The following is a 24,684-nucleotide window of genomic DNA, read 5'->3' as shown; positions in this document are numbered from 1 at the left end:
GTTTCAAGGCTTACCAAGGCACACTCCAAGGCTTCAAACAAAAATCTCAAGATTCAATTTATGCTCTTTAGTGCACCGCCTCAACCAGCATTGAGGATATTAAAGTAGGTTATGATTGATAACATACATACATCCCTATGCCATTTCTCACTATTTTTAAGAGTATAATTTTGCAATCCAGATTCGTAGAATAGTGAGGAAAGTCAGGTAATTTACAACGGAAAGTACAGAAGTTGTAAGTGAAGTTGAGAAAATACCTCAATATTGCCTAAGTAACCATCTAATTTTCAGGCTGGGACATGTTATTGTAAAGTTTCTGACTACTAATAGACAAATATCAGGTCTACCCGCAATTTATTAATAATTTATCTACGAAGTTGGGCTGAGGGATACGCCCTTGAAACGCGCCCTTTCAGGGTTTTCACTTAGTCGCATCCTCAGATCCTCACCATCATTTGGGATTGTAAAACGGGGCGCGTAATATACCGGCAACTCAAAACGCGACGCGTTCTTTCTCTTTTCTGAGTCCCTACTATGTATAAATGCCTGTAGAGTGAAATTAAGCCAACTCGAAAATGCGTTGTAACGGTGCGTTAGTGAGGGATTGCACAGTTTGGGCTAGAGATATAGGGTAAGGGTGATATGACGCGAAACTGCAAAAGTGGAACGCTCCACGAAAGAGCACACGTATTCCGATTTTTCCTAGTTTAATATATGATCTCTGAAAATTGATAATTTGACAAGGGAAAAATCATGCCCTTCCAATAGTTTAGAAAGAGCAGGTTATTTAGGTAGTAGCTAGCGCCGCACCCTGCTATTTTTAACCACAGCGTGTTGGTACTTTCACAACAGCAGTAGTAATTCCAGGGTTACGATTACTGCCACTACCACTACCTCTGCTTCCACTACTACTACAATTATAGTTACTATTCCAAGAACCTGCTTGTACATAAATATAATAGTTCATATTAGCATCTTGACTATCAATTCAGCCTAGGTTATTAGGGGCTGCCAAAGCAGGACCCAATGGTATTACATAAGCCTTAGTCAATCCCCCATCGACAACCATATCGTGACCGATAACGAAACTACTCTCGTCGCTGGCAAGGAAAACAACGGCGTAGGCCTGCTCAATAGGTTCCCCAAAGCGGCCGGTAGGAAGGTATATCTCGCGGCGTTGGCGGGTCTCTTGGCTGGACCCGAGGAAGTCCTGAAGCATGGGGGTGCTAGTACGTAGAGAAATGAGTGAGAGGTTTGGATTCGCTATCAAATTGCACTTACTTGAGACGGGCTGGGCAGAGAGTTGAATCGGAATCCCTCCTTGGTGGGTGAGGGAGTGAGCAGAGGACACTAAGAACACACAACCCACCCAGAGGCAGAGCTGTGATGACCGCGATAGTGTTGTGTCGGAAAGGTCGGATAGGGTCAGGTTTGGGGTCCGGATAAATCGGACAGCCGGGCAAAATAGATAGCTTTTCTAGCTGATACCGTTTGATCAAATGGACCTTCAATAGGTCCCCAAAGGATAGGTCAAAAGACTGTTAATTAAAAAAAAGATGATGAGATGCTAGGAGGATGATGCTTGTGTTGGCTCTGGAAGGTCCTGTCCGAGACCTTCCCAATTTATGGCCCCAGTAGGTCTGGCTACCGGTCCTACCCGATGCAGCATTTCCTGTTGAAGGAACCCACCAATCCTAGCCCTAGCGGCTGCAAGCATCCGATCAGATGACCTTTATCCCCAAAGACCGGAAAGCCCCGACTCATTGGCATGGACAATAGCCAACTCCCGAGTCAAGGCCAAGACAGCACCCTTGCTGGCGGTGTAGGCAAGCTGCGCAGCCGCATCTCCGACAATGGCGACCATGCTGGCGGTATTGATGATGCTTCCAGAGCTCTTGCCATGCTTTCTCAGAGCCTTCACGGCGTGCTTACTGCCATACCAAACACCCTTGACGTTGATATTGAAAGTGAGGTCCCAAATATTCTCAGGGACCTCCTCCGAGTCGCCGTCTCGCGGGTGCATAATTCCAGCGTTGTTGAACATCACATCCAGGCCGCCCCAGCCGTCGAGGGAATTGATGGCATCGGCCACGTCGGCCTCCCGAGTGACATCAACGACGCGAGCTTCAATTCGACCAGGCGCCTGGGGAGCGGCGGCTTTGACTCTGGCAAGGGCGGCTGCGAGGACGTCTGCCTTGGGATCGGTCATGAGAATGGAGGCACCTTCAAGGGCGAAGAGGACGGAAGCCTGGAGATCGATGTCGCTATTGGGACGACAGTACTTAGTAGCAACTCTCTCAATTCGGACATTATGAGCGGAATGAGACATGCCCAGCGGCGCCTGTAATAACGGCGTTCTTTCCTGCAAGTCTGCCGTTCATGGTGGATAATTTACGATTGGTGTCTGTGGATGATGCAGAAGTGCAGAGGCTTTGCACTCGAAGTAGCTATTGAACTGAAAGTGAAGACGGTCTTGGAAGTGATCAGTGTTTTAATACGAAAGATCTATCAGACCCAAAGTCTTGCAACGTTTTTATGGTTCCCATGAGGCTTGTCTGGCTGATATGATGCCGAAGTGCGCACAGAGGCGAACCAAGTACACACCGGTCCCGCCGCATTCCTTCCTCACAGTGCATGAGTCGACACACGACAGGGGTAGAGATAACCCCAAACAGCCAATCAAGACAAATATCTCGTTGCGACAGGCGGATGGCGGGTCTGGGGAGCAGTGCCAGCAGGATTCCGAGCGATTCGAGGCCCTAGATTGCGACATCTATGAAGATAAGACCCAAAGCTTGGATTTACAGGGCACTAACCGCAAGGACCTTTTGGAGGCCTACTTTGTTGCATTCCGAACATATGGCGCTGAGTCTGGGTACCCTGCAAGCAAGATAAGAGAGATAGGAGGGAGGAGATGAAGAGCGAGTAGAGAGCATACGTAGGATTCTGCTGTGGGATTAAATTGTCCGCACCCTTTTTGTCAGGAAGTCGCTTCGTCTCCAGCATCTCTACTGCGCACCAGGGCCCGCGTCGGTGATTGAAATGCGGTTTCTGATTGCTGCCGTCTACCGTCTGCTGTTTGGTGCCTGGACTGTCAGCTCCAACCCAACAGCTGTTTCTTCTCTACCTATGATAGGCCATCAGTTATTGCTCTTACCTCTACCCTGTCTCTCTCACCCGTGATCCCTGAAACCTATTTGCGCCTTTCACACCTTTTCACATCTTTTTCCGTACCTCGTGACGACCAAATCCTGAACCCTGCCACTATGATATAAAGTTAGCGCTAACCCCGCCTTGCGCGGTATTGGTTTTAATTGGATACTACGGAGGGCCCTTTAAAAAGTCTTGTCTGGTAATAGGACATGTGGCAAACGAAAGGTTAGTGATATAAGTCCTCAGATACTCGAACTATTCTACACGAAAGAAAAACACAATACTGCTTTGTAAATTACTGGTTGCAACATCCTTTTCATGTGACATAATTTCCACCTCCCTTCGAAAATTTACCGGCCAGTACCACAAGAAAGCGCCTCAGTTGTGACAGCATGCACGACTTTGCATTGCCCCCCGCCACAACTGAAGCTGACGCAAAAGAGGCTGGCAAGAGTTACATCAGTTTGCTCCTCTGGAGTTGGGGGCGACAAAAATGCAGAGTCGGCATCCAATCATAGAATTGCATAGAATACGGCTGGCAGCGGTCGTCGAGATACAGAGTCAGCAGATAACATGTCGTCCAATTAGGGAATTGTAGATTACGTGCAATGTGTGATAGGGACTCAGTCTACACTGCATTTTTAGCTTCTCAAAAGCACTTGGTGCACTTCATCCCAGCCTTCGCCCACAGTGGCTGCGCCAAAGAATCCTTCTCACAGTATGTAACCAGTAATAACTTGCGCCAAGCCGAAGGACTGTATCCGTAGAGCACGAGGTAGTAGTTTTTCTCTATTTATATCGAGCTGAATACACATTGAGCGACCGATACAGTGTGCCCAACTGTCCGTTATCGAACTCCTCAATGTTTACTTAACCCTGAGAGCCCCCTCAGATGAGGTATCAGAAACATTGATCCTCTATCCTTGTTCCTTGGTCAGACAAGGCTACCATTGTTTCTGTTCTCATACGATTCCACTCGAGGCTCTCGTTGCTTGGTCACTTTACCTGAGCACCATGGGCGCATACGTCTCTCGAGGTGAATGCAAATCGTACGTTTCTCCACCACCTTTATGTTAGAATGAGTTAACCTAGTTCTCTTAGGCATTACGGCGTGGTTCTCAACTGCTCTATTGGCGCGTATCCGAATAAAACCATATATTCACTTGGTGATATTCAGAAGGGCCAATTTGAAGGCGATGGGGACATTGCGGGCATAGGAGTAAGCTGTTAGACCAACCCACATCTCCTTGGCCCTACTAATGCAGTCAGATCTTCGGCACCTTCATCGCCGTCACGAGCTTCGCCCTACTTCTCTCCCTCGCCGTCGTAATTTTCGGAATGATACAGCACAAGGTCTTCCCTTTTCAGCATTGCGGCGACGGCTGCTTTTTGGTCGACAGGACCACTGGACCTGCTGACCCCACCGAGAACGAGACCAACAACGAGAAGATCAAGCCTGGCGTGTCGGAGATCTTTCAGGCCATGGTACTCTCTTGTAGCGACGCCCAGATCTTCACCGGCGCCGCTTACGCCTTGACTTTGCGATACTTTCGTGGCTGTACCATCACGGCCTACCACTACAACGTCGTAGCCAACCTGATGCTCCTCACCTGTGCTACCCATCTAATGGCCATCACCATTGTTCGCAACTATTGGGAGTACGTCTGGCTTGCCCTCCTCCGTGTCGTCTGCAAGACTGGCGTCTTCCTCGTTACCGGCCTGCTTCTCTCCAACCAGAACGCCGATTTAGAGAACACCTTTCCGACAAAGATCCCTCCAAGAGACGATACAACAACACCTCTGTTTCTCGCCGCCGCTTGTTTTCAGTCCAACGAGACTGAGCTGGGGAAAACAATTTGGAACTCTGTCCAAGGTGACAACGCTAAGAATGCCTTCGTATTCAGCACCCCAGGAAACCGTATCGAGGGATGGAACAAATTCCTCATCATCCTGTTTTGGTATATTGTCGCTGTGGCTATGGAAATCGCCATGTATATCCGCAAAGGAAACCGTCGTGATGGCTTCCGCCGGAAGATGGTTCGGGCATTTTGGCATGTCATGGTCAAGCTCACTAGACGCACTGTCGAATGTATCTTCCCAAAGAAGAAGAGGCCAGCTCAAGAAATACTAGCTCAAGACACAACGAGCCCAGGAAATCGACCCCGAATCACACCCGCCGACAGGACGTCAACTATCCCAGGGGAGACGCCGCAGCAACGAACTATTCGTCACCTCAAGCTGATCGGCCATTATGTCCTGAGTCTCTATTACCTATTTGGTATTGGAATCTGCATGTGGACTGTTGTCGGGGCAAGCAGCTATGTAGGCAATCTGAAGCAATGGGTGCAAGACTCTGGATGGCTGAATACTGACGAGTACGGGCTTAACCCTGAGAATGATGCGACTTCGTTTGGCCAACTCGTTCCTATCTTTACATCTGGCCTGGTGCTTTTCACCCTCCTGGAGATGATTAGCGGTAAGTCATTGCCACCCTATCATATATGTCCGCCGAGATCTTCAGACTAACTAGGACTTCTCGTCTTCCAGCTGCGTTAAGTAGTCGCAGGGACGCTAGGGATATGCAACGCCTTCGGGATCGGCACGACGGAGAGCATCTCATCCCTCAGCCCCCACAGAACCCGTATAAGATCCAGTACACGTCCGAGGTGAAGCCAGTGCTTCCGACACCATCTCTCGACCCAACTCCAACTGAACCATCAACTGACGAGATCACACCGGCTCCAAACTACCAAGAGACATCGTCTATTGTGCCATCATACTTTCCTCCCCCCAAGCTAGACGTATCCGTTACTGCTGAGCCAGCGGCGACCACTTCTCAGTTGACATCGCAACAGACGTCCCTACAGCAAACATCACCAAAGGAGACATCGCCGCAGCATGCATCTCCCAGTCAGAAGCCAGAGTAACGTCGTCTCGCTCAATGATATGTAATGTAAGATGTATCGGGATATCGGATTTCTGCGGTTGTGACGGAGGTGAAGCTTTCCTTATATCATCATCGGCGTCCATCGCCACTTGCCTCGTTACCGGCATCGCCATCGGGCTAGCCCTAGGCCTAGCTTTCCCTTCATTTCATCAGTAGCTAGTTGAAGCCAAAGAAGGATCCAGAGCCTCTCGGCTGTCCGAGATCATCATCAGTCTCTTCGCCTATAAGACTGACCCAAAGACCCTCATTAGATAGGAATAATATCAAGAGCTTCTCACACATATGATCATTTCCATTTGCTAGATGCAACAGGCACGTGTGAGGAAGTAGCTAGCAATAGAAATTGAATTGCAGCGGTACAAGGAAGCGGGTCATGGGCGAATGTCAGATGCGCCATTGGCATTCTGCGACTTCAATTCGGTCGACCCGGACGATCTCCTCGATGCAGATCGCGTCTATAGAATTACAACGGGGAAATCTATTATATGAGTACAATCCGGGGCAAAGGTGGTACTATCTGAATCATCAGAAGCCAAGCGAAGTCGCCTATCGATGGACCAAAGCAACAACTCTTTGCTTACTATTGGTTGTGTGAGCTAGTAGCCGGCGGTTAAAGAAACAAGGCAATGACGGATTGACTGATGGTACGGCATGGCAGAGTCTTCTTCCATAAGGTAGGTACCTAGGTAGGTGTTATGTGCACTTTGGCCCTGCTTTCCTTTTCTAACATTTTCTGATGTAGATGCATCATCCCATCTCCGTCTCCGTCTCCTGCAGTCACCTTATGGGCCAACAAACATCTTGACCACCATCTTCGCCATCTGCAGACAACAAACACAACAGCGTCACTTGGAGCTTCCTTCGTCTTCCGAGAACCTTTCCTCGCCTCGTCGGGTCGATCCTCTCCCATACCGAATGCGCCCAGCCCAGGGGATTCCTTTCTTCCCCAAGCTACATGACCTTTTCCGCCGAAGCCGTCTCTTATTTTCGACCTTGGTAAACCCTCGCTTCGAACCACGTCCGAGTTCCAGGCTAGCAGTCATGGCTCCCTTGAATGTCCTAACAGCTACCGCAACCGACTTGCAGACCCTGTACCAAGACGGCAACTTAACGACTGTCGAGGCAGCTGAGCTTTACATGCAGCACATATTGAACCACAATCACCGCTTCAATGCCCTCGTCGAAGTCACTCCACAAGAGCATGTTCTAGCCTTGGCCACCCAGTTGGACCAGGAACGGGCCGAGGGCGTAGTTCGGGGACCGCTTCACGGCGTTCCCATTGTCGTCAAGGTATTTATTTGTTCATGTCCTCGCTTCAGTTTGCCAGAGCCTGATCTTCTCCCAAGGACAACATCGCAACCCATCCAGATCTCGGTCTGCGCACGACCGGCGGATCGTATGCCTTCCTGGACCTGAAGCCGAAAGAAACAGCCCCGTTCTTGCGCCGATTGGTGGCAGCCGGATGCATCATCCTTGGCAAGGCCAATCTTTCTGTGAGGCGCTCCTTTCCATGGCTGGCCTAGAGCTAATCGCTGATCCGTCGTCTTCATCATTGGGAATTCGCAAACTTCAAGTCCGCCTGCGTTCCCTTGTCGCTCTCAACTTGGTTGACTGATCTTTGCAGGGGTTCTGGAATGCCTTGCGGCTGGTCGCCTCGTGGCGGCCAGACTCAATCGCCCTATGTCCACGGTGGATGGGATCCCACCGAAAAGTTTGGAGGTCACAGTGTAGGTCATTCCCTCCTCGGAGAAATGTCATGGAACAAACACTCATAACCCTTCATTAGGGTCCTGGCGGATCATCGTCCGGGAGTGCTACATCGGTGGCACTGGGTTTTGCCCTAGTCTCAATTGGCACCAAAACTTGGGGGTCACTCATCATACCTGCCAGCCGAGCGAATGTTTTTACCCTCAAAGGGACCCGCGGTATCGTTCAAATGCAGGGCGTGATGTCGGTGAACGACATCCTTGACATTGTTGGGCCGCTGGCTCGAGGGGCACTGGATATAGCCAACATTTTCGACGTCATGCTGGATCCTGGCTATCCATTCCGGCCAGCAGATGGTTATGCCACAAAGGCTACTGGGTCTTGGGAAGGGTTACGACTCGGTGCAGTGCGGACAGCTGACTGGCGAATCGACGAAATTCTTGCCGACCCTGATGAGGATTGGTTTGCCCAGCAGGTATTGGACGGACTCAACCTTCGAGCCAACAATCAGACTAACAGCTAGCCCTAGGAGCACGACATTGTCGCTGCCTACGACAAGTTGAAAGACCTTGGCGTAAGTATCAAGCATCCAATCCCATTTGCCAAACGAGGTCCGTTGGCCAATGTCTTGGGGGACGTCATCAGTAAGTATCCACGCTACCATGACAGCTTTTGACACGCCTAACAATTTCATCCCAGATCATAATTTCGTGAGGTGCTTTGACGAGTTTCTGTCCGACATGGAGTCCAGCTCCGTCAGAAGCGTGAAGCAACTTGTGGAATGGAACCGTGACCATGCAGAACTTGAGATCCCCTCCGGTAAGTTGTTTCACCCAATAGCTGTTGTTTCGAATGCTAACTCGGGTTTGAAATGAGTTTGTCCCAACCAGGATACATTGCTCGGGGCCCTTGAAACAGATGCTTGGTCAACTGAGGCCACCGAGGTACGGCTTAAGGAAGGAGAACACCATGCCGCTGCTGAGGGCATTGATCGGTACTTGAAAGAGAGTGACGTCGACATTATTCTCGGCCCGGCTGATTGCTGGTTGACTGATTTTGCATGCGTCGCTGGTAAGTCGGGGAGGTGTTCAGAACTTTCAATGACCTAGAGGCTGACAGACAGCAGGTTATCCTTCAGCGATGCTGCCACTTTCCTTCTGGAAGAAGAACGGCCGGGCCTTTGGAATCATTGCCATCACGAGCAAGAACAGAGAGGACCTGCTTATCCAGTTGACGAGTGCTCGGGAGACTGTCTTCCCTCTCAAACTTCCCCTCAAGCTATGAGAATGTCAGTCCATGAGTATTATAGTACTACATATAGACACGTCATGGTTGGGTGGTTGGTTGAGTCGTTGGTTGAGGTGTGTGTAAGGATGGAAGGATGACTGGAATGGAAGAGGGCCTGCAGAGCCTTTATATCCATCAGGATTTTGCCTTTTCCAAGATCTAGCTTTTCCAGCAGATCTAGCTTTTCCAAGATACAGCTGTTACCTGCAGCTCATTGAGGTATTAGGAAAGGTAACCAGTTAGACTAGAAACCTTAGTCTATCTGAGTGTATTGTTGACATTTAAATGGACTGGGTATATAGTCTGTATTGCTGATACTATTGTTGGTGTTTTTTTTTTACTGTTGAGCTTCTAGTCCCCCCTCTGGATATGTGTATTAGGGCACCCTAACCTCTTGATACCCGTTAAACTCTAAACCCATCTGCGCCTTTTGTTAGATAGAGACCCTGTATTACGAATCCTTCGATAGATCCGGTATTGGTTTTAATTGGATACTACGGAGGGCCCTTTCAAAAGTCTTGTCTGGAGAGGAAAAGCGTCAGTGAGCCAACGAATCACCACGAGGTTAAGCACACCAAGCACAGGTTGCTTCGTGTATCCCTCGCTCTCTTGGCGCGTAGTTCTGCACTATTACTAGCTTGTATCTACGTTCCAATACCTTATAGAGTATAGGTATATTCAGATCCGCATTGCCAACGCTCAGTAAGCGCCTTCACTCGACTTCCATTCATCGTACCCTCCTCGCGAATATCCCCATCTCGGGCCTGAGCTAGCTTCTTATTTCTTAGCGCAAGGAAGAATCGCAACACAGTCGCCATGATGATACAGAGGCCAGCAAAAGCGACATTTGCGACATTTGCCTGCCAGTATCGCGGGCCATGAGAGGAGGGGTAAAAGTAGGAGGCATAGATGGCGGCGAGGTTGGACCCGGCGTTCACCGCAGCATACGAAATTGCGCGCTTTGTCGACGGTCGCGGTAAAGAGCTCGATACCCATGACAAGATGCAACCAAAGGATCCATAGACTGACATCATCATGAAGGTGGAAATGTATCGAGCTGCAGTGTTGAGAGTCACGGCGGAGATGATGAACCCTACGCTGGCAAATACCTGTGGCCAGACGACGTGTAGCCAGCGCTCATTGACTCGATCACTGTGCCACGAATTGGTGATTCCCAGGGCGGCGGCAAAAACATAGGGTGGCGCTGAGAGCAGTAGAGTGATAGTCGAGCTATAGCCAAGAGTCTTGACGATGGTTGGGAAGAAGTTGGTGAACGAAGCAGCCGTGTTCAGCCCGAGCTGCATGATCCAAATCATGTACAGGGCAGGGTCAGTAAAGGCCATCTTGGCGCCCTCCGCTGCCGATGTGTCTGCTCGGTCGTCTTCCTTGCTGGCATCCTCAGCCATGCGTAGGATAGCGATTTTGCGCTCTTCGTCGCTCAACCACTTGGTCGTACTAGGATAGTCGGGAACGACAAAGTATGTAACAACAGCAGCTGGGTATGTGGCACAGCCTTCGATGATGACTGGATCTCTGTTAGTCCTGGTGCCATGCCATAGCGACAAATATTGGGGCTTGCCATACATAACCAGCGCCAATTTGCGAGTCCAGCCTTGCCGTCCATACCAGCCATGATGGCACTACCAAGGAGGCCACCGAATGCACCCGCCATCTGACCAGCCGCGTATAGAACGGAGATTCGAACTGCAAGTTCTTTCTTGGTGTACCATGAGCTGAACAAAAACAACGCGCCAGCTAAAGGCTTGTCAGCATATGTTGGAAGCCGCAGCTGCAGGACTCACGGAAAAATGGCGCCTCGACGAATCCAAGCATAAAGCGCAGAGCTACCATGCCACGAAAGGTTTGTACTGCACCGGTGCAAGCGCTCACGGTTGCCCAAGCGACCATGATGGAAGGCTGAGGTACCGAGTTAGAAGGACTGCATTCAACTCTGCCCATCGAGTTTAACTTACGAGGAAGATAGAGGGCCTCATCTTGTTCAATATCATGTTGGTGGGCACTTGCGTTAATATGTATCCGACGAAGAAGATACTAATGATGGTATTATACTGTTGGCCGACGAGTCCAATGTCTTTTTCGAAGTTCCCTAGGCGAGCCGTGGCAATGTTATTCCGATCAAGATAGTTGAGAACGTCTATGTAAGATAAAGGTAAGCCTTCTGGACACCAATTGTACTGTGATCCAGACTCAACTTACAGAGGATCATCATCAACGGCATCATTCGACTATCAACCCTCCTCAAAAGCGCCTTTTCTTTTCTGGCACGGTCTGGGATGTCAACATCAAACCCGTCCAGGATGTCACACCGAAGCTCTTCACCAACATCCTTCTTAATATCGTCGCCCGTCATGGTGAATATCGCAAGGTGGCCGACTAGCAGGAATCTGGCGGAACTGGGGAGATATTTTTTGATCCTGCCGCTCGGTTCTCGAGACCAGCTCAAAGAGTATTTATCTATCAACACAAAGTTGTCCCAGCACTTTGACCGACCCCCGCATCTCCACGTTTGCCGACACACCAAGCAGACCGGGGCAGTGAAGGTGGAGATAATAACCTGGGGTATGGGGGTGGACCTTAACATGAGCGGGGTAGTGAGGGATAGCGTTACATTCCCCGTCAACATACGAATATCAACATGCGGATAACGTCTTGCTAGTTGCATTTCGACATGGTTACATTCCTCTGAGTCACCAGGGGACCCTAGACCAAAAGAACTAAAAGCCCAGGCAACTACCAATCCCATAGAAATCCGACGAAATGCAACACCAAGATCGCCTGAGCTAAGAACAGAGGGGCAAAGATCGCCTCGGAGAAGCCTCCGATTGTCTAGGGCAGCCGACCCGACGCCCTATGCTGTCAATCGTAGCGACAGCCGATCGGGGGGTCAGCGGCCGAGTTCCCCATGGGGCGCGAGGCATGAATGGCGATGTTGATCCGGGTAAGCAAACCCCTCACTTCACACTGTTGAACCGGGGAAGTGTCAAGAATAGGCCGATGACGGAAATACAAGAGAAAAGCAAATATTTTAAGGATAAACAAGAAAACACTGAGGAAGATGCCAAACGCCCACTCTGAATGGAAGTGTCGTCACAACTCCAACTAAAACCCATCTCCTTTCTTGACACACCTCCCCTTATTCTTCACTGGAACTCAATTCTCCATGGCAGCAAACTCGAAACCTATTGTGCTCCACATCGGAGACCCAGTCAAGTACAACCATGAGTTATACAAAATGTTTCAAGAACAGTTCACCGTGCTCCGCCCCTCAGCAGAGGAGCGTCAGCGTGGCCCGTTCCTAGAAGCGCTTCGTCAGGGCAAATGGGGAGAATTCCATGCCGTCATGCGTCCTTTTTGGGTCACCGGGGGCGAGATGGGTCGCTGGGACCGGGAGTTGATTCCCCTGTTGCCCAAGTCAGTCAAAGTGTACGCATCCGCAGGCGCAGGCTATGACTGGGCGGATGTCGATGTAATGGCCGAAGCCGGGATCATCTACTGCAACGGCGCCGCTGCTTCATCGGAAGCCGTCGCCGACATGGCCCTTTACCATATCATCTCCGTATTCCGCAATATGCAGTGGTCGAACATGGCCGCCCGCGGCAGTGCAGACGAGTTCCGCGACGCCCACGCTCATACGCAACTTACGGCACACAACCCGCGTGGCCACATCTTGGGACTCATCGGCTTAGGCAACATTGGGTATCAAATCGCTGTCAAGGCTTACAAGGCGCTCGGCGTTCGGATAGTGTATCACGACCCTTTTCCCAAGAGCGAGGAGCAAGAGGCTGCGATCGAGGCCACCTGCTACCCCGATCTCGATGAAATGCTAGGCATCGCGGATTGCATTGTTTTAGCCGCTCCTGGTGCCGGTGGCAAGAAAATCCTGACCCGCGAAAAGATTGCAAAGATGAAGAAAGGATCGCGACTAGTCAACATCGCCCGTGGAAGTCTTTTGGATGAGGAAGCCGTTGCCGATGCCATAGACTCGGGACATTTGTTCGCCGTTGGCCTGGACGTCTTTGAGGACGAGCCAAGACCCAACCCCAGGCTACAAAAGATGCGGAATGCAACTCTGACGTGCCATACTGCGGGAGGAGCTTTAGAAACGTCAATCGGATTCGAACGTCTGGCGATGGAAAATGTCATCGCGGTACTCAACGGTCAGCCGCCTTTGACGCCTGTCAACAAGCACTTGTTTAAATAAGATAAGTCACGTTACCCGTAAGGTCATCCTGAGTGGCCTATACACTTGCTAGGGCTTAGAAACCTGGAACAGCTCTGTAATTGAAAAAATAGGCCCTGATTTACGTCGGTCTAATTTATTCCCAATTGAGATAAGACACTCAATTTATGTTGTGATAAAGAACGACATTTACAGTTTAAAAGTACTATAATTCCAGAGCTGTAATAATTTTCTAATTCTTCTAATTCATTAATTCCTATTAGTCTATAAACAGCTTAATCATATTACTTTAATGAAATACCATGCGCTCCGTTGCCTACCCTATACCCTTGTAATACCAGGCGTAGACCGCTACATGATGATATCTGCAGACAGCGGAGTCAATTCTCTGAGTTGACCTATTTATATAATGTGGCACCTACTGTATATATCATTGCGAATACAGATAATATAGAGATCATACCACATCTCTAGATATCGGATTTCAACAGCTATTGCGGAAGTGAAACTTTTCCCTCACCGTCATACGTGTGCATCACCACCCGCCTCGTCACTCGCTTCCTCACCACCCTAGTCTTTCTTCAATCAGGCCAATAGCTAGCGAAAGCCAAAGACCCCGAGGATCTGGAGAGTTTCGGCCATTCGGGGTCATCATCAATGTCTTCGCCTAAAAGACTGACCCAAAGACCATCATTTGATAGGCAGAATATCAAGGGCTTCTCACATATATGATCACTTCCATCTGCCAGACTCATCACAGGAGACCTGACTTGTTGGGCTTCTAAGAACAGTCCGCAAAGCTTTCAGACATTCCTCCATTTTTCAGGTACAAATGATCGAAGGGAATATTACGGGAAACGGAAAGGACATTACTAGGAATGATTTGAGGCGCATTCAACAAAATGTCGCTGATTGCTGTTAAGAGAAGGACCTCATGCGTGGTGCAAAGCGTAACTCTTACCGATGATCAAGTTTGGATTGAATTTTTTGTAGGAGCGTTTCTCGATCAAATTAGATCAGGACCATGGCTGAGAGTGCTTTATCGGCTCTGGATGCCCATTAACTTGTCTCGCCGTCAATTCACCAGAAGGACCATTTCCATCCATTTTCCTCAGAAATAACCCTCCAGTCAACACTACACCTGTCGCTTTGAGTCTGAAGGACTCTCCGTCTCGACCAGATCATCATCAGAAGCTCGCTCGCATCTTGGTTCATGGAGTTTGGCCGACGATTCGAAGCGGTGCGCAGCAACAAGTCAATCAGGGAGGCGGCAACTTCGGGATGCTCCATCTCGTCCAACTCTAAGCCCACAATCATGGCTGGCCATGTCGCGACAACGCCGTGGCTTTCCATGCCCAGCTGTTTGATGAAGTCGATGGCAAGCAGCACGTGATGCTGTACCAAGGCGTGATGGTAAGGCATCTTGCGAATCTCCCTTGAGTAGAAAACCAAAACTGCATGTCGAAAAGCTTCCATCATGTTGTTTTTGGGTGCATCTTCTCGATCCGGGCGCCATCTGTATAGTGAATCTTCCCAACGCAAGGCCTGTGCAGCCTGTTCTGGCACAGCGGGATCGCTAGTTTGCCCCTGGCTTCTGAGGACCACAAGCATTTCGGCTAGTACCTTGAGAATGATAGCTGGGCAGCCAAGAAGATTTTCAAAAAACCCATCATAAACCATTTCGGGTATTTCGGGCCAGGAGGGATCTCCATTGAGCCGTCGGGAGGCTCCGATAGATGGGAGCTTCCAGAAACGTTTCGCTAGGCGGATCTCGGTATCTGATGTGACGGCGGCCAGAGTCTCCATAGCAACGACGATCTTGGTCATCGCAGACCAAGCCGTGCCCTCCTGCATGTCCTCTTGCAGGCGATTACGGGCTTGCACTAGCCGTAGACATGTTTGAAGCCAGTGGTACCAGTCCCTATGTCCCGAATTGAGAACCTTTGGGCAGTATTAGCAAACAACGTGAACAGTAAGCGCCAAAGGGGCGACTGCTGACCTCCATTGATTGCATCATTACGCACGCAAGGAAGCTTGCTGGGTTGCTGATGTCGTAATCTACATGTCCGGATTTCAAGGACGCGATGACATGACGTTGGTGCCACAGCGCATTTGTCGAGTCAGTCGTGCTGGAGGATGGACCAGATTCGAGAGCCAGCTGACTTGCTCCCAAGGCGTTGATCGCATGCCAAAGAGTTGGCGATGCTAGGGAGAGAGGAATGGCTATTGTTACAAATGGGTTGTCTAGTGAGTTCCAGAATGGGGTGAAACGAGTTATCGCCTTCTCGATATCTGCAACGGCGCTGTGAATTAGCAACAAGACTTAAGGAAGTGCCCTTGGAATGGGTGTCGGATGAGCAGCGATAATACTAACAAAATTGGTAATAGCGAGAACAGTCCGCCACGGCGCCATTTGTGGGAGCACGGCAGGAGGGCGCGTAATACGGCAACTCGCCAAAAAGATGTGGGACGGCTAAAGCTATAGGCTCGACTGAACCCGGTGACCAGTCGCATGGTGTTTGTATGTGAGTGTACGGGTTTGAATGCACCGGACCTTCGGTGGGATGCAACAGTGCGGGATCATGATGGCTGAGAAGCTGAGAAGCGTCGGTTGGGTTCTCAAAGGTGGCCTGGGACGGGGCTTGCCAGTCGTCTGCATCTTCTGTAAAGTCGTCTACATCTTCTGTGATGAGACGCTGAGTGTTGATATCTAACGGCGCGGAGAGAGGCGTGGAGCCTGAATCCAACAAGGCGACGTTGAGCGGATGTTCCGATTGTAATGGCGCCTGTTCAATGTTAATACGTGCGGGTTGGCCGCCGGACGGGTCTCCTAAGGCGACGCTTGTCGAGACGGCTACGACATCAGTGTTGGCATTCGGAGACGAGTCTCGCGACAGAGTCCAGTCGATGATGTCGCTTGTTTGATGCGCAGATGGCTTTGAACAGTCTGGTCGTTGACGGGGGCGTCTCGGACGAGTGACTGCTCCTTGGAATCGCACTGAATACTTCTTTTGCGAAGAGTTTCGGGCGGCTGCCAACAACTCGGCGTGAGACTTGTCTAGGGAATGTCGAACAGGCTGGGCGGGAGAAGCTCACCCTCGCGATGGTCGCGATGAAGGCTCGGTACATCCTTGAACCGTCCGCTACGGGCTATGGTGTCTGACCAGCGGAGAGTAGGTGGCATAGTGAATATCCATGAATGGTCTCTCCATCGCCTAGGTACCTATTGTCTCCAGGGTATGTCTTGGATGAGGTGGACTCGGCGATTGTATGAATGGCAATGCGTATCGTTCCTCGAAAATGGACAAACCGATCAGTGGAGGTCAAGTTCATGGCTAGCAGTGAGTGAGGGGCTGGCTTATGTAATCAGAAGCTACTGAGAGGCGAAAGGGGGCCGCCAATGGGGTTCTAGTCGCTCTTGCTAGCCCATCAGTCCTATTCTTCGAGGCTATTCAGTCGCGAGACTCCGCCATGACCTTCGAAACGACAGTCTAGGGTAGGGCGAGAATACTGGCTGGAGAGACACATCGGCCGAAATGGGATGGAAGCGATCCTTCCATTGATTTTGCATCATGCAGACGACTATGGAATCTACATACGCTGCGGATTTGGCTTGGCTATCTATTACGCCAACACAAAATTCGCCAGTGACTCCAGAGCAACATCTTGCTCTGCGTCCCCCGTATTTCGTGCCACTGCGTCTTGATATTCCTGCCCGGTGATTTCGGGCCTGGTCAGCTCCAGGACCTTTTCCATAGCGGCTCGATCGAACTCAGGATGGGCCTGCAATGACCAAAGACGGTCAGCCAGGTAGAGGCCTTGCACGGCCGTGTTCTTGGTCGAACCCGTGTTTTGTATTTCACCCTCGACACCCTTGACAATCCAAGAATGCGACTGGTTCAGAGACTACAGCGAAACATCAGTCAGACTTGGAGCTTTTACGCTGGGAAGGTGGCCGCTGCACGAACGATTGTGTCCTGCTTGAAGAGATCTCGTCCTGTCGCTGACAGCTGGACCTCGGTCACGGCGTTCTCGTATCCTTCGGGGTTCTTGCCCACCGACAGCCCGTACGCCAGTGCTAGGACTTGGTGGCCGAAGCAGATGCCTACAAATTTCTTGTTGTTTTCTGCCGACACGGCCGCCTTCAAGTACGAGACGAGTTTGACAACCCACGTCTCCTGGCTCGTGGGATGCGTCGCTGCCAACGACCCTTGTCAGGAGCCGCCCTCAGAGGCAGGGGAGGGTTGACTCACGTGCCCCAGTGATCAGGATAACATCGTACTCCTCTGGCTCGGGATACTGCATGGCATGTTTGGTGTCCCAAACACGCACCTCGGCTTGTTCCTGGAGACGTGGATGTGAGTTCAGCCAAGCTGATACCAAGCCCCCGTATCCCCCGTACGCTGACCTGTCAGGATCAAGGGTATCGTCGCACTCGAAGATGGCGATCCGGGTTCGTTGAGCCATCGTAGTACTGCGATACGTGTATGTACTGGATGGAGGTGAGAAGCAATGCAACTTGACGGTCTGCACGTTCGTAACTCCCGTAATATCCTCCCTCCTAAGCAGCCGTTATTGTCTTATTTCTTCACCCCCTTCAATGCCTGATCCAGCCATAGCGACCCGCTTAACTTAGCACCTGCGCATATTTCAGCTGGAAACTTGATTTAAGCCAGCGTCAAAACTTGCCTAAAACGGAAGTTCAGCCTTCACCTGGATGGCCCACACCAAGCAAGGGGTCGGGTTGACCCAGCTTCCCGTCCACGCCTCGGAACGCCAGTGGCAATCAATGGAAAGAGCGCCCAACCACAGATGCGGCGAGGCTGAATCAACCGATTACCGGTGTGGACCAGGCGGGGGTTTGGCGGAGATGGCGAACTACCGCTTTAGGAAAGAATTCGTTCCAGATACATTGGTGAACGAGACACTGGTCCCAACTACTACATCGATGGATATGCAGGCGAGTCAGGCCTGATGAACAATAACAGCGCAAAAAAATGGACCCGCGAGTCAGCTTCTGGCGCCGCTGCCAAGCATTGACCGATGCATTCATCTCATAACGAGGATAATCATCCTACGGAACATTTTCTGTCCCTTATTAACAATGCCGGTCCCCGGGTTTCAATAACCACCACCTCTTGCATTCGATTCAATCACTACTACCATATCGCCCCATCGAACACCTAAACCCAGCAAAGACATACCAACCATGGGTAAGAAGAGAGTTCTGGCCGGTTACGGCATCGATGTGGACGCTGTCGCAGGGCACATTAACACAACAGACGGTTCGAGACCGAATACATCCAACGTCTCCAGAGGTAGTCCAGAAGAGTTTACCAATGTATTGACGTAGCTAATGCGTTTCTCGAGGTGTGTTCGGGGCCAGGATCGGAACGAAGAGGCTGTTGGATTTGTTTGACAAGCAGAACATGAAGTGTTCATGGTGCGTATTGCTACGGCGCCGCCTATTGAGTTCATTCACAGCTAAAGTTCCACTCCAAGGTACATTCCTGCTCATACCATCGAGACATTTCCCGAGGACATGGCCCTTATCCGGGACAAAGGCCATGAAATGTGAGGAATAGTCTCAGTCAGATCACATGCCTGCCTCTCAAAAGCTAACGCGATATAATAGCGGTTGTCATGGCTACACGCACGAGTAAGTATCCCATCTTGGCAAACCCGGTCCCCGGGAATTTTACAATTCATCACGAAGCTAATGCTAGAGTAGAAGCCCCGGAGAGCTAACCACACAGCAGTTCCGTGACGTGATGGAAAAGTCGATCCAGATCTTGACCGACTTCTGTGGAGGCAAGCGTCCTCGGGGATTCACTGCCCCATATTGGGACCCTCACCCTCAGCAGATTTCAATCATGGAGGAGTTGGGCCTACTCTACGGTGAGCGACTCTCCTACTGACATTATTGACGCCTTTCTGAGCCACGGTCACTGACTGTTGATAGATCACTCCTTTATGCACGATGACTTTCACGCATATTATGCTCCGAAAGACGGGGAGACACACACGACCACGGACTACAGCAAAGATGCCTCTGCTTGGATGAAGCCATCCATCACCGAGGGACCTTCCGACATTGTAGTGATTCCCGGTACGTGAATTGCAATGTTCTCAATGGCAACCTCTCAAGCGAGCTCAACTCTCCGTACGGGGAGCTGCATGCTGATATTGGCATAGGATCATGGACATTCGATGATTGGCCGGCTTTCCAATTTGAGCCAAGCCGCCCCAATGCTGTTAGTTTCCAGGCGGTCACGCAGATTCCCGAACATGAGAAGACGCCACGTGCTGACACACAAGCAGCAAGGCTATGTCGACCCCGAAGTCGTCGAAAAGACCTGGAGAGAGTCTTTTCTGTATTGCTACGAGCACTATGACACCTTCATCTTCCCAATGACCATCCACCCCCAGGTCAGTGGCAAGGCACATATTATGCGAATGCACAAGCGGTAAGGCCTCAAATGCGGTTTATGCGAACCTTGCACGAACTTTTCGTTGAGTATTCTAACGGTATGGCCAGCTTCATTGATTTCGTCAATCAGTTTGAGGGTGTGGAATGGTGCACCTTCGAATACATGGCCGAAGAATTCCGGGCCGGTCGAATTTAAGAGTGGATTTGAACTTGTCAAAAGATGAGGAACATGTTTCTGTTGTGATTGCTGCTGAGACTACTGTTTTTACATCACATGTTTTCCAAAGTGTGATAGGTGACTTAATGGATTTAAACCCAGTTACAGACTGTTGCTTCTACAAAACCTGTTCCAATACATCCCGCTATCTTTTGCCCCTGAAGTTAGAGAAAACTGCAGTGAGATTCCCTCAGCTTTTGATCTATCAATTCCTCGGCGGCGAGTTAATGTAGTTTAAAATTGTTTATTAAATCTATAACCCATTCGATATAGTTAGAGCTAGCTAGTTCTTTAAGAAATTGTCACATGCCTCTGGGGGCCACAGAGGGCTCCAGAGAGAGCCGGGCGGGCCACTGGCGTGGCACGCGAGAGCGTATATATAGCAGGGCCAGCGACTGGGGTTCCAGGGCCAGAGGTTAATCTAACATCCTCAGGCCCCTCACCAGTAATCCTACAGTTAATAATCTGCATCCCTCACTCTTCTGAATAGACAACTGGCAGGAATTTATTTTTTTAAGCTGGTTATAAAGGGTTAGTTTATTCATTCAACTATTATATAGTCTGCGGGTTACTAATTACATGCCAGTTATTATATTGTATAAAAGTTAGGTTAGAATGTAAAGAGGTGATTTGAAAAGTCAAGAAGCCATCTTTAGAAAGCTTTTATTCTTATACTATTATTCTTACTCACATTGTTGAAGGCAACCTTGCCTCACCAGAGTCCCCGGGCGCTCTCACGTCACGTCTTCTGCAGGGTCTCAAGGTTGATGTCTCGATTCAGAATGCCGCGATACTTCTTCCCGTTGCTGGCACTGAGATCGCCCTATCCGTGACTATTGGTAGCATAAATTCCTATTTCGAGACAAACGTTATTGGCCCAGATCTGCTTTTGCAGGCCTGGCGTCACTCCTTGTGCCGGGGGCGGTTGTTGTCAACATCGGTTCTGGGGTTGAGAGCATGACTCAGATTTCTGACAGTCGGGTCACCGCAGAGTATTCTGCTTATAGCATCGGCAAGGCGGCGCTGAATATGCTGACTGCGCATCAAGCCGCCAAGCTTAAGGGTAAGGCAATTGTGGTATGCGTTGCCCTTAGCCATGTAAAGACTAAGATAGAAAGCCTAGCAGCAAAAATGGAAGTGACGGACAGCGCGAGCAATGTGCTACGGACGTTTTCGACGTTTAACAATAAGGACACTGGGAAATCTTACAATATGATGGAACCTCTAAGCCTTGGTGAAGTCCTCAATACTCTACTGGTGGGGTCGCATGATAGAGGTATTGATGATTACATTACAGGTCCCTTTTTATTTCTATGAGGTATGTGATATTATAAACTTTCTCTCAATATTACCAGGCTAGGCCCAGGTATCTCGTGTTATATGGGGGATCTCAAGATGTCGGGGATCTTACTTGGGATGTTTGCCTACACATGGGATTCATGGCCCGGCAGGCCATGTTGAGATTTAGATCGAACTAGTCTATCGCTTAATCTGCGAGTCATCTCATCCCACCCCTTGGAAAATTATGGTAATAGACTCCGTATATGGCGCGCCTGTTTATTAATCGATTCGAATATGGTGATTGTCAATGCCCACAACTACAACGTGAACAATGGCCTGGGGGATGCCCCGGAATGCTTATCCAGCGCGGATCCGAGGTAATGCCCCATAGCCTAGTGATCTAGCCTGGTGATTAATCAATGGATCACCGGAACGGCCTAACTTCAACTGTCCAGCGGAGCTGCTGGGTCACAAGGCGTCCATGACTCGTCGACAAATTCTTGCCTCATCCGGTAGCTTCCCAATCGGGAAACTATTTTAACCATCCACTCCTGGCCCAGTTCAGCCTGTCGAGGTTATCCCCTAAACACACCTCATGACATAAAATACGCCATCTACAATGCAAAATGCCAATGTTCCGCAGATCGCATTCGCACTTACACTAACCTGTCCGGCCTAAATTCGCCCTACTGCTTCCCGTACCATCTCGCAGGGCACAGTTGCAAATCCTTCCATCACTACGCGACCTTTCATTGAGTCTGCGGTTATGTCTCATTCGTCAAAGACCGTCCTCGAAGGCGAGGAAAATCGCTGGGCTGAGTTAATCCAACAAGCCCGTCAGCGACGGGATGTCTCCATTTCCTCCATCAAGCCTGCACTCCCTGATCTGCCCGCAGATCTCCCTCTGAACGTGACAAGAATTCCTCAGGAGCTCCTCGAGGCGCACGAGGTCAAGATCACTGAAAAGTCCGCCGAGGAACTTGTCAAGCTACTTGCCGAAGGCAAGCTTTCTGCGGTAGAAGTAACAAAGTCTTTCCTCAGGAGGGCAGCTCTGGCCCAGCGCCTTGTACGTACGAATTTCTCGAAAACATCATAGCCTGGCAACGTCCTGCGAGGCCGGATACCTTTTATTTTCATGCTGGAAGCTCTTGTGCTGATTGTGAACCGCGTATTGCAGGTGAATTGTGTCACCGAGCTTCTTCCGTCCTCCGCCCTGGAGCGTGCGGAGTTCCTTGATCGTTACTACAAAGATAACGGGAAAACAATTGGTCCTCTACACGGCCTTCCAATCAGTGTGAAAGAACACATCGGAATGAAAGGCTGGGAAGTCAATTTCTCGTTTGTGGCTCGTCTCAATGAGATCTCAAGCACCGACAGCTTGGCAGTTAAGGCAATGTATGACGCCGGAGCAATTCCGTTTGCAAGGTCAACCCAGCCGCAGACCCTGGTAAGGATCCTCCCCAACCGAAAGTTTTGATCCAGAATCGGCTTTCATCGCTGGCTTTGGAGGCGACTTAGTCCTTAAGACTGAAACTAAGTCCATCGTCTCAGATGCAGCTAGAAACTTCGTCTTCCATTTACGGAGAGACTGTCAATCCATACAATACCAGTTTGACGCCAGGAGGTAGCTCGGGAGGTGAGAGCGCCCTGATCGCCCTGAAAGGTAGTGTTCTAGGATTTGGTTCCGATACAGGCGGTAGCATCAGGGTACCAGCCGGTCATACCGGCATCTATGGCCTCAAACCTACCTCTACCAGGCTGACGCATGCCGGTTTGTGTGGCATTGTCGGTGGCAGAGAACAGATTCCTTCCGCCATCGGACCAATGTCTACCAGCATCGGTGGGCTCGAGATGCTAATGAAGGTCGTGATTTTCTCTAAAGCCTGGGCACTGGATCCGAGCATTCCGCCTGTGGAATGGCGAGACAACGTCGACTGGCTGGAAAAGCCAAATGGCTCAAGAAAGCTGAGAGTTGGCGTCATGTGGGACGACGGCACCGTGACACCTCATCCACCGGTACGACGTGCTCTTCGCACGACAGTAGACCGACTCCGTCAACATGACGATGTCGAGGTCGTTGATTGGAAGCCATTCGATATGTCGGAGGCTCATCAGATATGGGTAAAAAGCTCCTCCACCCAGCTTCCCGTCGTGGATGTTCCAGCTTGCTAACATTCCCAGTCAACCCTTCTTTTTGCTGACAACGGTGAAGTTATGCTCGACCTTCTTGACCGTGCCAAGGAAGAACTGCGACCATTGACAGAATGGGCGCTCAAGCAGAATCCATACATGGCTAAGCGCTCACTTCACGAAGTTTGGGACTGGACAGCGAGGAGAGATGCTTTCCGAGCAATGTTTGCGCAGATGTGGAACGAGACAGGCACCGCCAACTCGCAAGCAATCGATGTTCTTCTTTCGCCTCTCTATGTGGGGGCGGCTGCTCGGCTCGGCGAGTCTAAGTACTGGAACTACAGTCTTTTGTGGAATGTCCTAGACTATCCCGGGGTCTCATTTCCCGTTACGACAGTCGAACCGAATCTTGATCCAGTAGACCACCACTTCCAGGCCAAGAGCGATGAGGACCTATCAATTCACAATCTCTGTACGTCAATTCGATTCATCCTCCTCATGACTCTCCTTCTAGGAATTAGCCGACTAATGCTGAATGGTAACTAGATCGACCAGAGTGGTACACCGATGCCCCAGTATCTCTACAACTGGTTGCACGCAGGTTTGAAGACGAAAAGGTTCGAGAAATATACACTCCATGTTACTATCTCCAAGATTCGCTAATATTTTGCTTGGTACTGGTATAGCTTCTCCAGGCCTTACGCTTCATTGAGGAAAGGATTAAGGATGTTTAAGCTCGAGTATATAACAAGCGAGTTTAGACGCGCAATCTTCAACCTCAAATAAGTATGGGCACCGTATAAAATAGAATCAGGGCTGCTTTTTGAGTGCACTTATGTAGAAGTTGCAGGAATAATGCATCTGTACTTATAAGTCAGCTCCGTCTTCACCGTCTCGATTCTGGCTCCCCAGATATGCCGCCCGGCATTCGTGATAGAGCTGCTGCGCTTTTTGACCTTAGAATACGCATATGTCGTCGAGATCTTCTCAGGGCGGCAAGGATAAGGATGTCTTGCTAGGGGGTAACTTCCATCTTTGCGCTTCAATCTCTCTTCTTTCTATTGGATCAAATGCTTCTCGATAACTTAACTTGTCATAATTAAATACTGACGCAAAATCCCTTCTTGCTCTTCAAGCCCTTCGAAATAAACCAAAATTAAATCTCCCTCGCGCCGCGAGCATCTATGATGTCTCCGAGTATAGGCCTCGTCGCCGACAGAATGGCATTCTTTCTCAACGCGATATCATCTCTAAGTCACGGAAGCTATCTGATTTAGAAGAACAGACCATTATCCAATTCATCCTCGACCTACATTTGCCAGGGTTTCCTC

The 24,684-nt window shown here is 50.0% G+C and overlaps 9 protein-coding genes across 9 annotated transcripts; 5 read left to right on the top strand and 4 right to left on the bottom strand.

Annotated features, from left to right (window-relative positions):
- Positions 1 to 988: 988 nt before the first annotated feature.
- On the bottom strand, positions 989 to 2,381 carry BGZ61DRAFT_497481 (oxidoreductase; the record flags this gene model as incomplete). The annotated part of the gene is made up of 4 exons (XM_046251161.1): positions 989 to 1,210; positions 1,282 to 1,320; positions 1,775 to 2,264; positions 2,332 to 2,381. 4 exons carry the CDS (start codon positions 2,379 to 2,381, stop codon positions 989 to 991), a joined length of 801 nt encoding a protein of 266 aa, XP_046099274.1.
- Positions 2,382 to 4,255: 1,874 nt separating this feature from the next.
- On the top strand, positions 4,256 to 5,679 carry BGZ61DRAFT_362258 (uncharacterized protein; the record flags this gene model as incomplete). The annotated part of the gene is made up of 4 exons (XM_046241347.1): positions 4,256 to 4,372; positions 4,423 to 4,476; positions 4,522 to 5,235; positions 5,368 to 5,679. Coding segments are annotated over 4 exons (1,197 nt in total), but the record flags the coding sequence as incomplete, so codon positions are not given.
- Positions 5,680 to 7,141: 1,462 nt separating this feature from the next.
- On the top strand, positions 7,142 to 9,091 carry BGZ61DRAFT_497480 (amidase signature domain-containing protein; the record flags this gene model as incomplete). The annotated part of the gene is made up of 8 exons (XM_046251160.1): positions 7,142 to 7,390; positions 7,447 to 7,593; positions 7,675 to 7,827; positions 7,887 to 8,282; positions 8,337 to 8,451; positions 8,507 to 8,649; positions 8,698 to 8,878; positions 8,934 to 9,091. The coding sequence occupies 8 exons, from the start codon at positions 7,142 to 7,144 to the stop codon at positions 9,089 to 9,091; spliced, it is 1,542 nt and encodes a 513-aa protein (XP_046099272.1).
- Positions 9,092 to 9,753: 662 nt separating this feature from the next.
- BGZ61DRAFT_497472 (major facilitator superfamily domain-containing protein) lies at positions 9,754 to 11,465 on the bottom strand (the record flags this gene model as incomplete). The annotated part of the gene is made up of 5 exons (XM_046251158.1): positions 9,754 to 10,619; positions 10,721 to 10,849; positions 10,897 to 11,011; positions 11,068 to 11,249; positions 11,312 to 11,465. The coding sequence occupies 5 exons, from the start codon at positions 11,463 to 11,465 to the stop codon at positions 9,754 to 9,756; spliced, it is 1,446 nt and encodes a 481-aa protein (XP_046099271.1).
- An 810-nt stretch (positions 11,466 to 12,275) lies between these two features.
- On the top strand, positions 12,276 to 13,316 carry BGZ61DRAFT_497471 (uncharacterized protein; the record flags this gene model as incomplete). The annotated part of the gene is made up of 1 exon (XM_046251157.1): positions 12,276 to 13,316. One exon carries the CDS (start codon positions 12,276 to 12,278, stop codon positions 13,314 to 13,316), a length of 1,041 nt encoding a protein of 346 aa, XP_046099270.1.
- Positions 13,317 to 14,130: 814 nt separating this feature from the next.
- On the bottom strand, positions 14,131 to 16,567 carry BGZ61DRAFT_459130 (fungal-specific transcription factor domain-containing protein). Its single transcript, XM_046246857.1, has 5 exons — positions 16,392 to 16,567; positions 15,670 to 16,326; positions 15,295 to 15,587; positions 14,257 to 15,236; positions 14,131 to 14,203 (listed from the first exon to the last, which is right to left on the bottom strand). The coding sequence occupies exons 1-4, from the start codon at positions 16,477 to 16,479 to the stop codon at positions 14,376 to 14,378; spliced, it is 1,899 nt and encodes a 632-aa protein (XP_046099269.1). The 5' UTR covers positions 16,480 to 16,567; the 3' UTR covers positions 14,131 to 14,203; positions 14,257 to 14,375.
- A 352-nt stretch (positions 16,568 to 16,919) lies between these two features.
- On the bottom strand, positions 16,920 to 17,762 carry BGZ61DRAFT_536928 (class I glutamine amidotransferase-like protein; the record flags this gene model as incomplete). The annotated part of the gene is made up of 3 exons (XM_046254473.1): positions 16,920 to 17,201; positions 17,264 to 17,493; positions 17,549 to 17,762. 3 exons carry the CDS (start codon positions 17,760 to 17,762, stop codon positions 16,920 to 16,922), a joined length of 726 nt encoding a protein of 241 aa, XP_046099268.1.
- Positions 17,763 to 18,504: 742 nt separating this feature from the next.
- Positions 18,505 to 19,921, top strand: BGZ61DRAFT_362250 (glucose 1-dehydrogenase; the record flags this gene model as incomplete). Its single annotated transcript, XM_046241345.1, has 9 exons — positions 18,505 to 18,616; positions 18,666 to 18,738; positions 18,798 to 18,869; positions 18,931 to 18,954; positions 19,027 to 19,193; positions 19,258 to 19,404; positions 19,491 to 19,549; positions 19,617 to 19,762; positions 19,834 to 19,921. The coding sequence occupies 9 exons, from the start codon at positions 18,505 to 18,507 to the stop codon at positions 19,919 to 19,921; spliced, it is 888 nt and encodes a 295-aa protein (XP_046099267.1).
- A 2,068-nt stretch (positions 19,922 to 21,989) lies between these two features.
- On the top strand, positions 21,990 to 24,087 carry BGZ61DRAFT_497469 (amidase signature domain-containing protein; the record flags this gene model as incomplete). The annotated part of the gene is made up of 6 exons (XM_046251156.1): positions 21,990 to 22,289; positions 22,401 to 22,670; positions 22,775 to 23,344; positions 23,405 to 23,825; positions 23,900 to 23,970; positions 24,040 to 24,087. The coding sequence occupies 6 exons, from the start codon at positions 21,990 to 21,992 to the stop codon at positions 24,085 to 24,087; spliced, it is 1,680 nt and encodes a 559-aa protein (XP_046099266.1).
- Between the last annotated feature and the right edge of the window lie 597 nt (positions 24,088 to 24,684).

This window comes from Ilyonectria robusta (genome assembly GCF_021365365.1).
Source record: "Ilyonectria robusta strain PMI_751 chromosome Unknown BGZ61scaffold_22, whole genome shotgun sequence".
NCBI classification, from domain to species: domain Eukaryota; kingdom Fungi; phylum Ascomycota; class Sordariomycetes; order Hypocreales; family Nectriaceae; genus Ilyonectria; species Ilyonectria robusta.
Note: the sequence above shows the minus strand (reverse complement) of the source record. Positions and strands in the feature narration are given on the sequence as shown.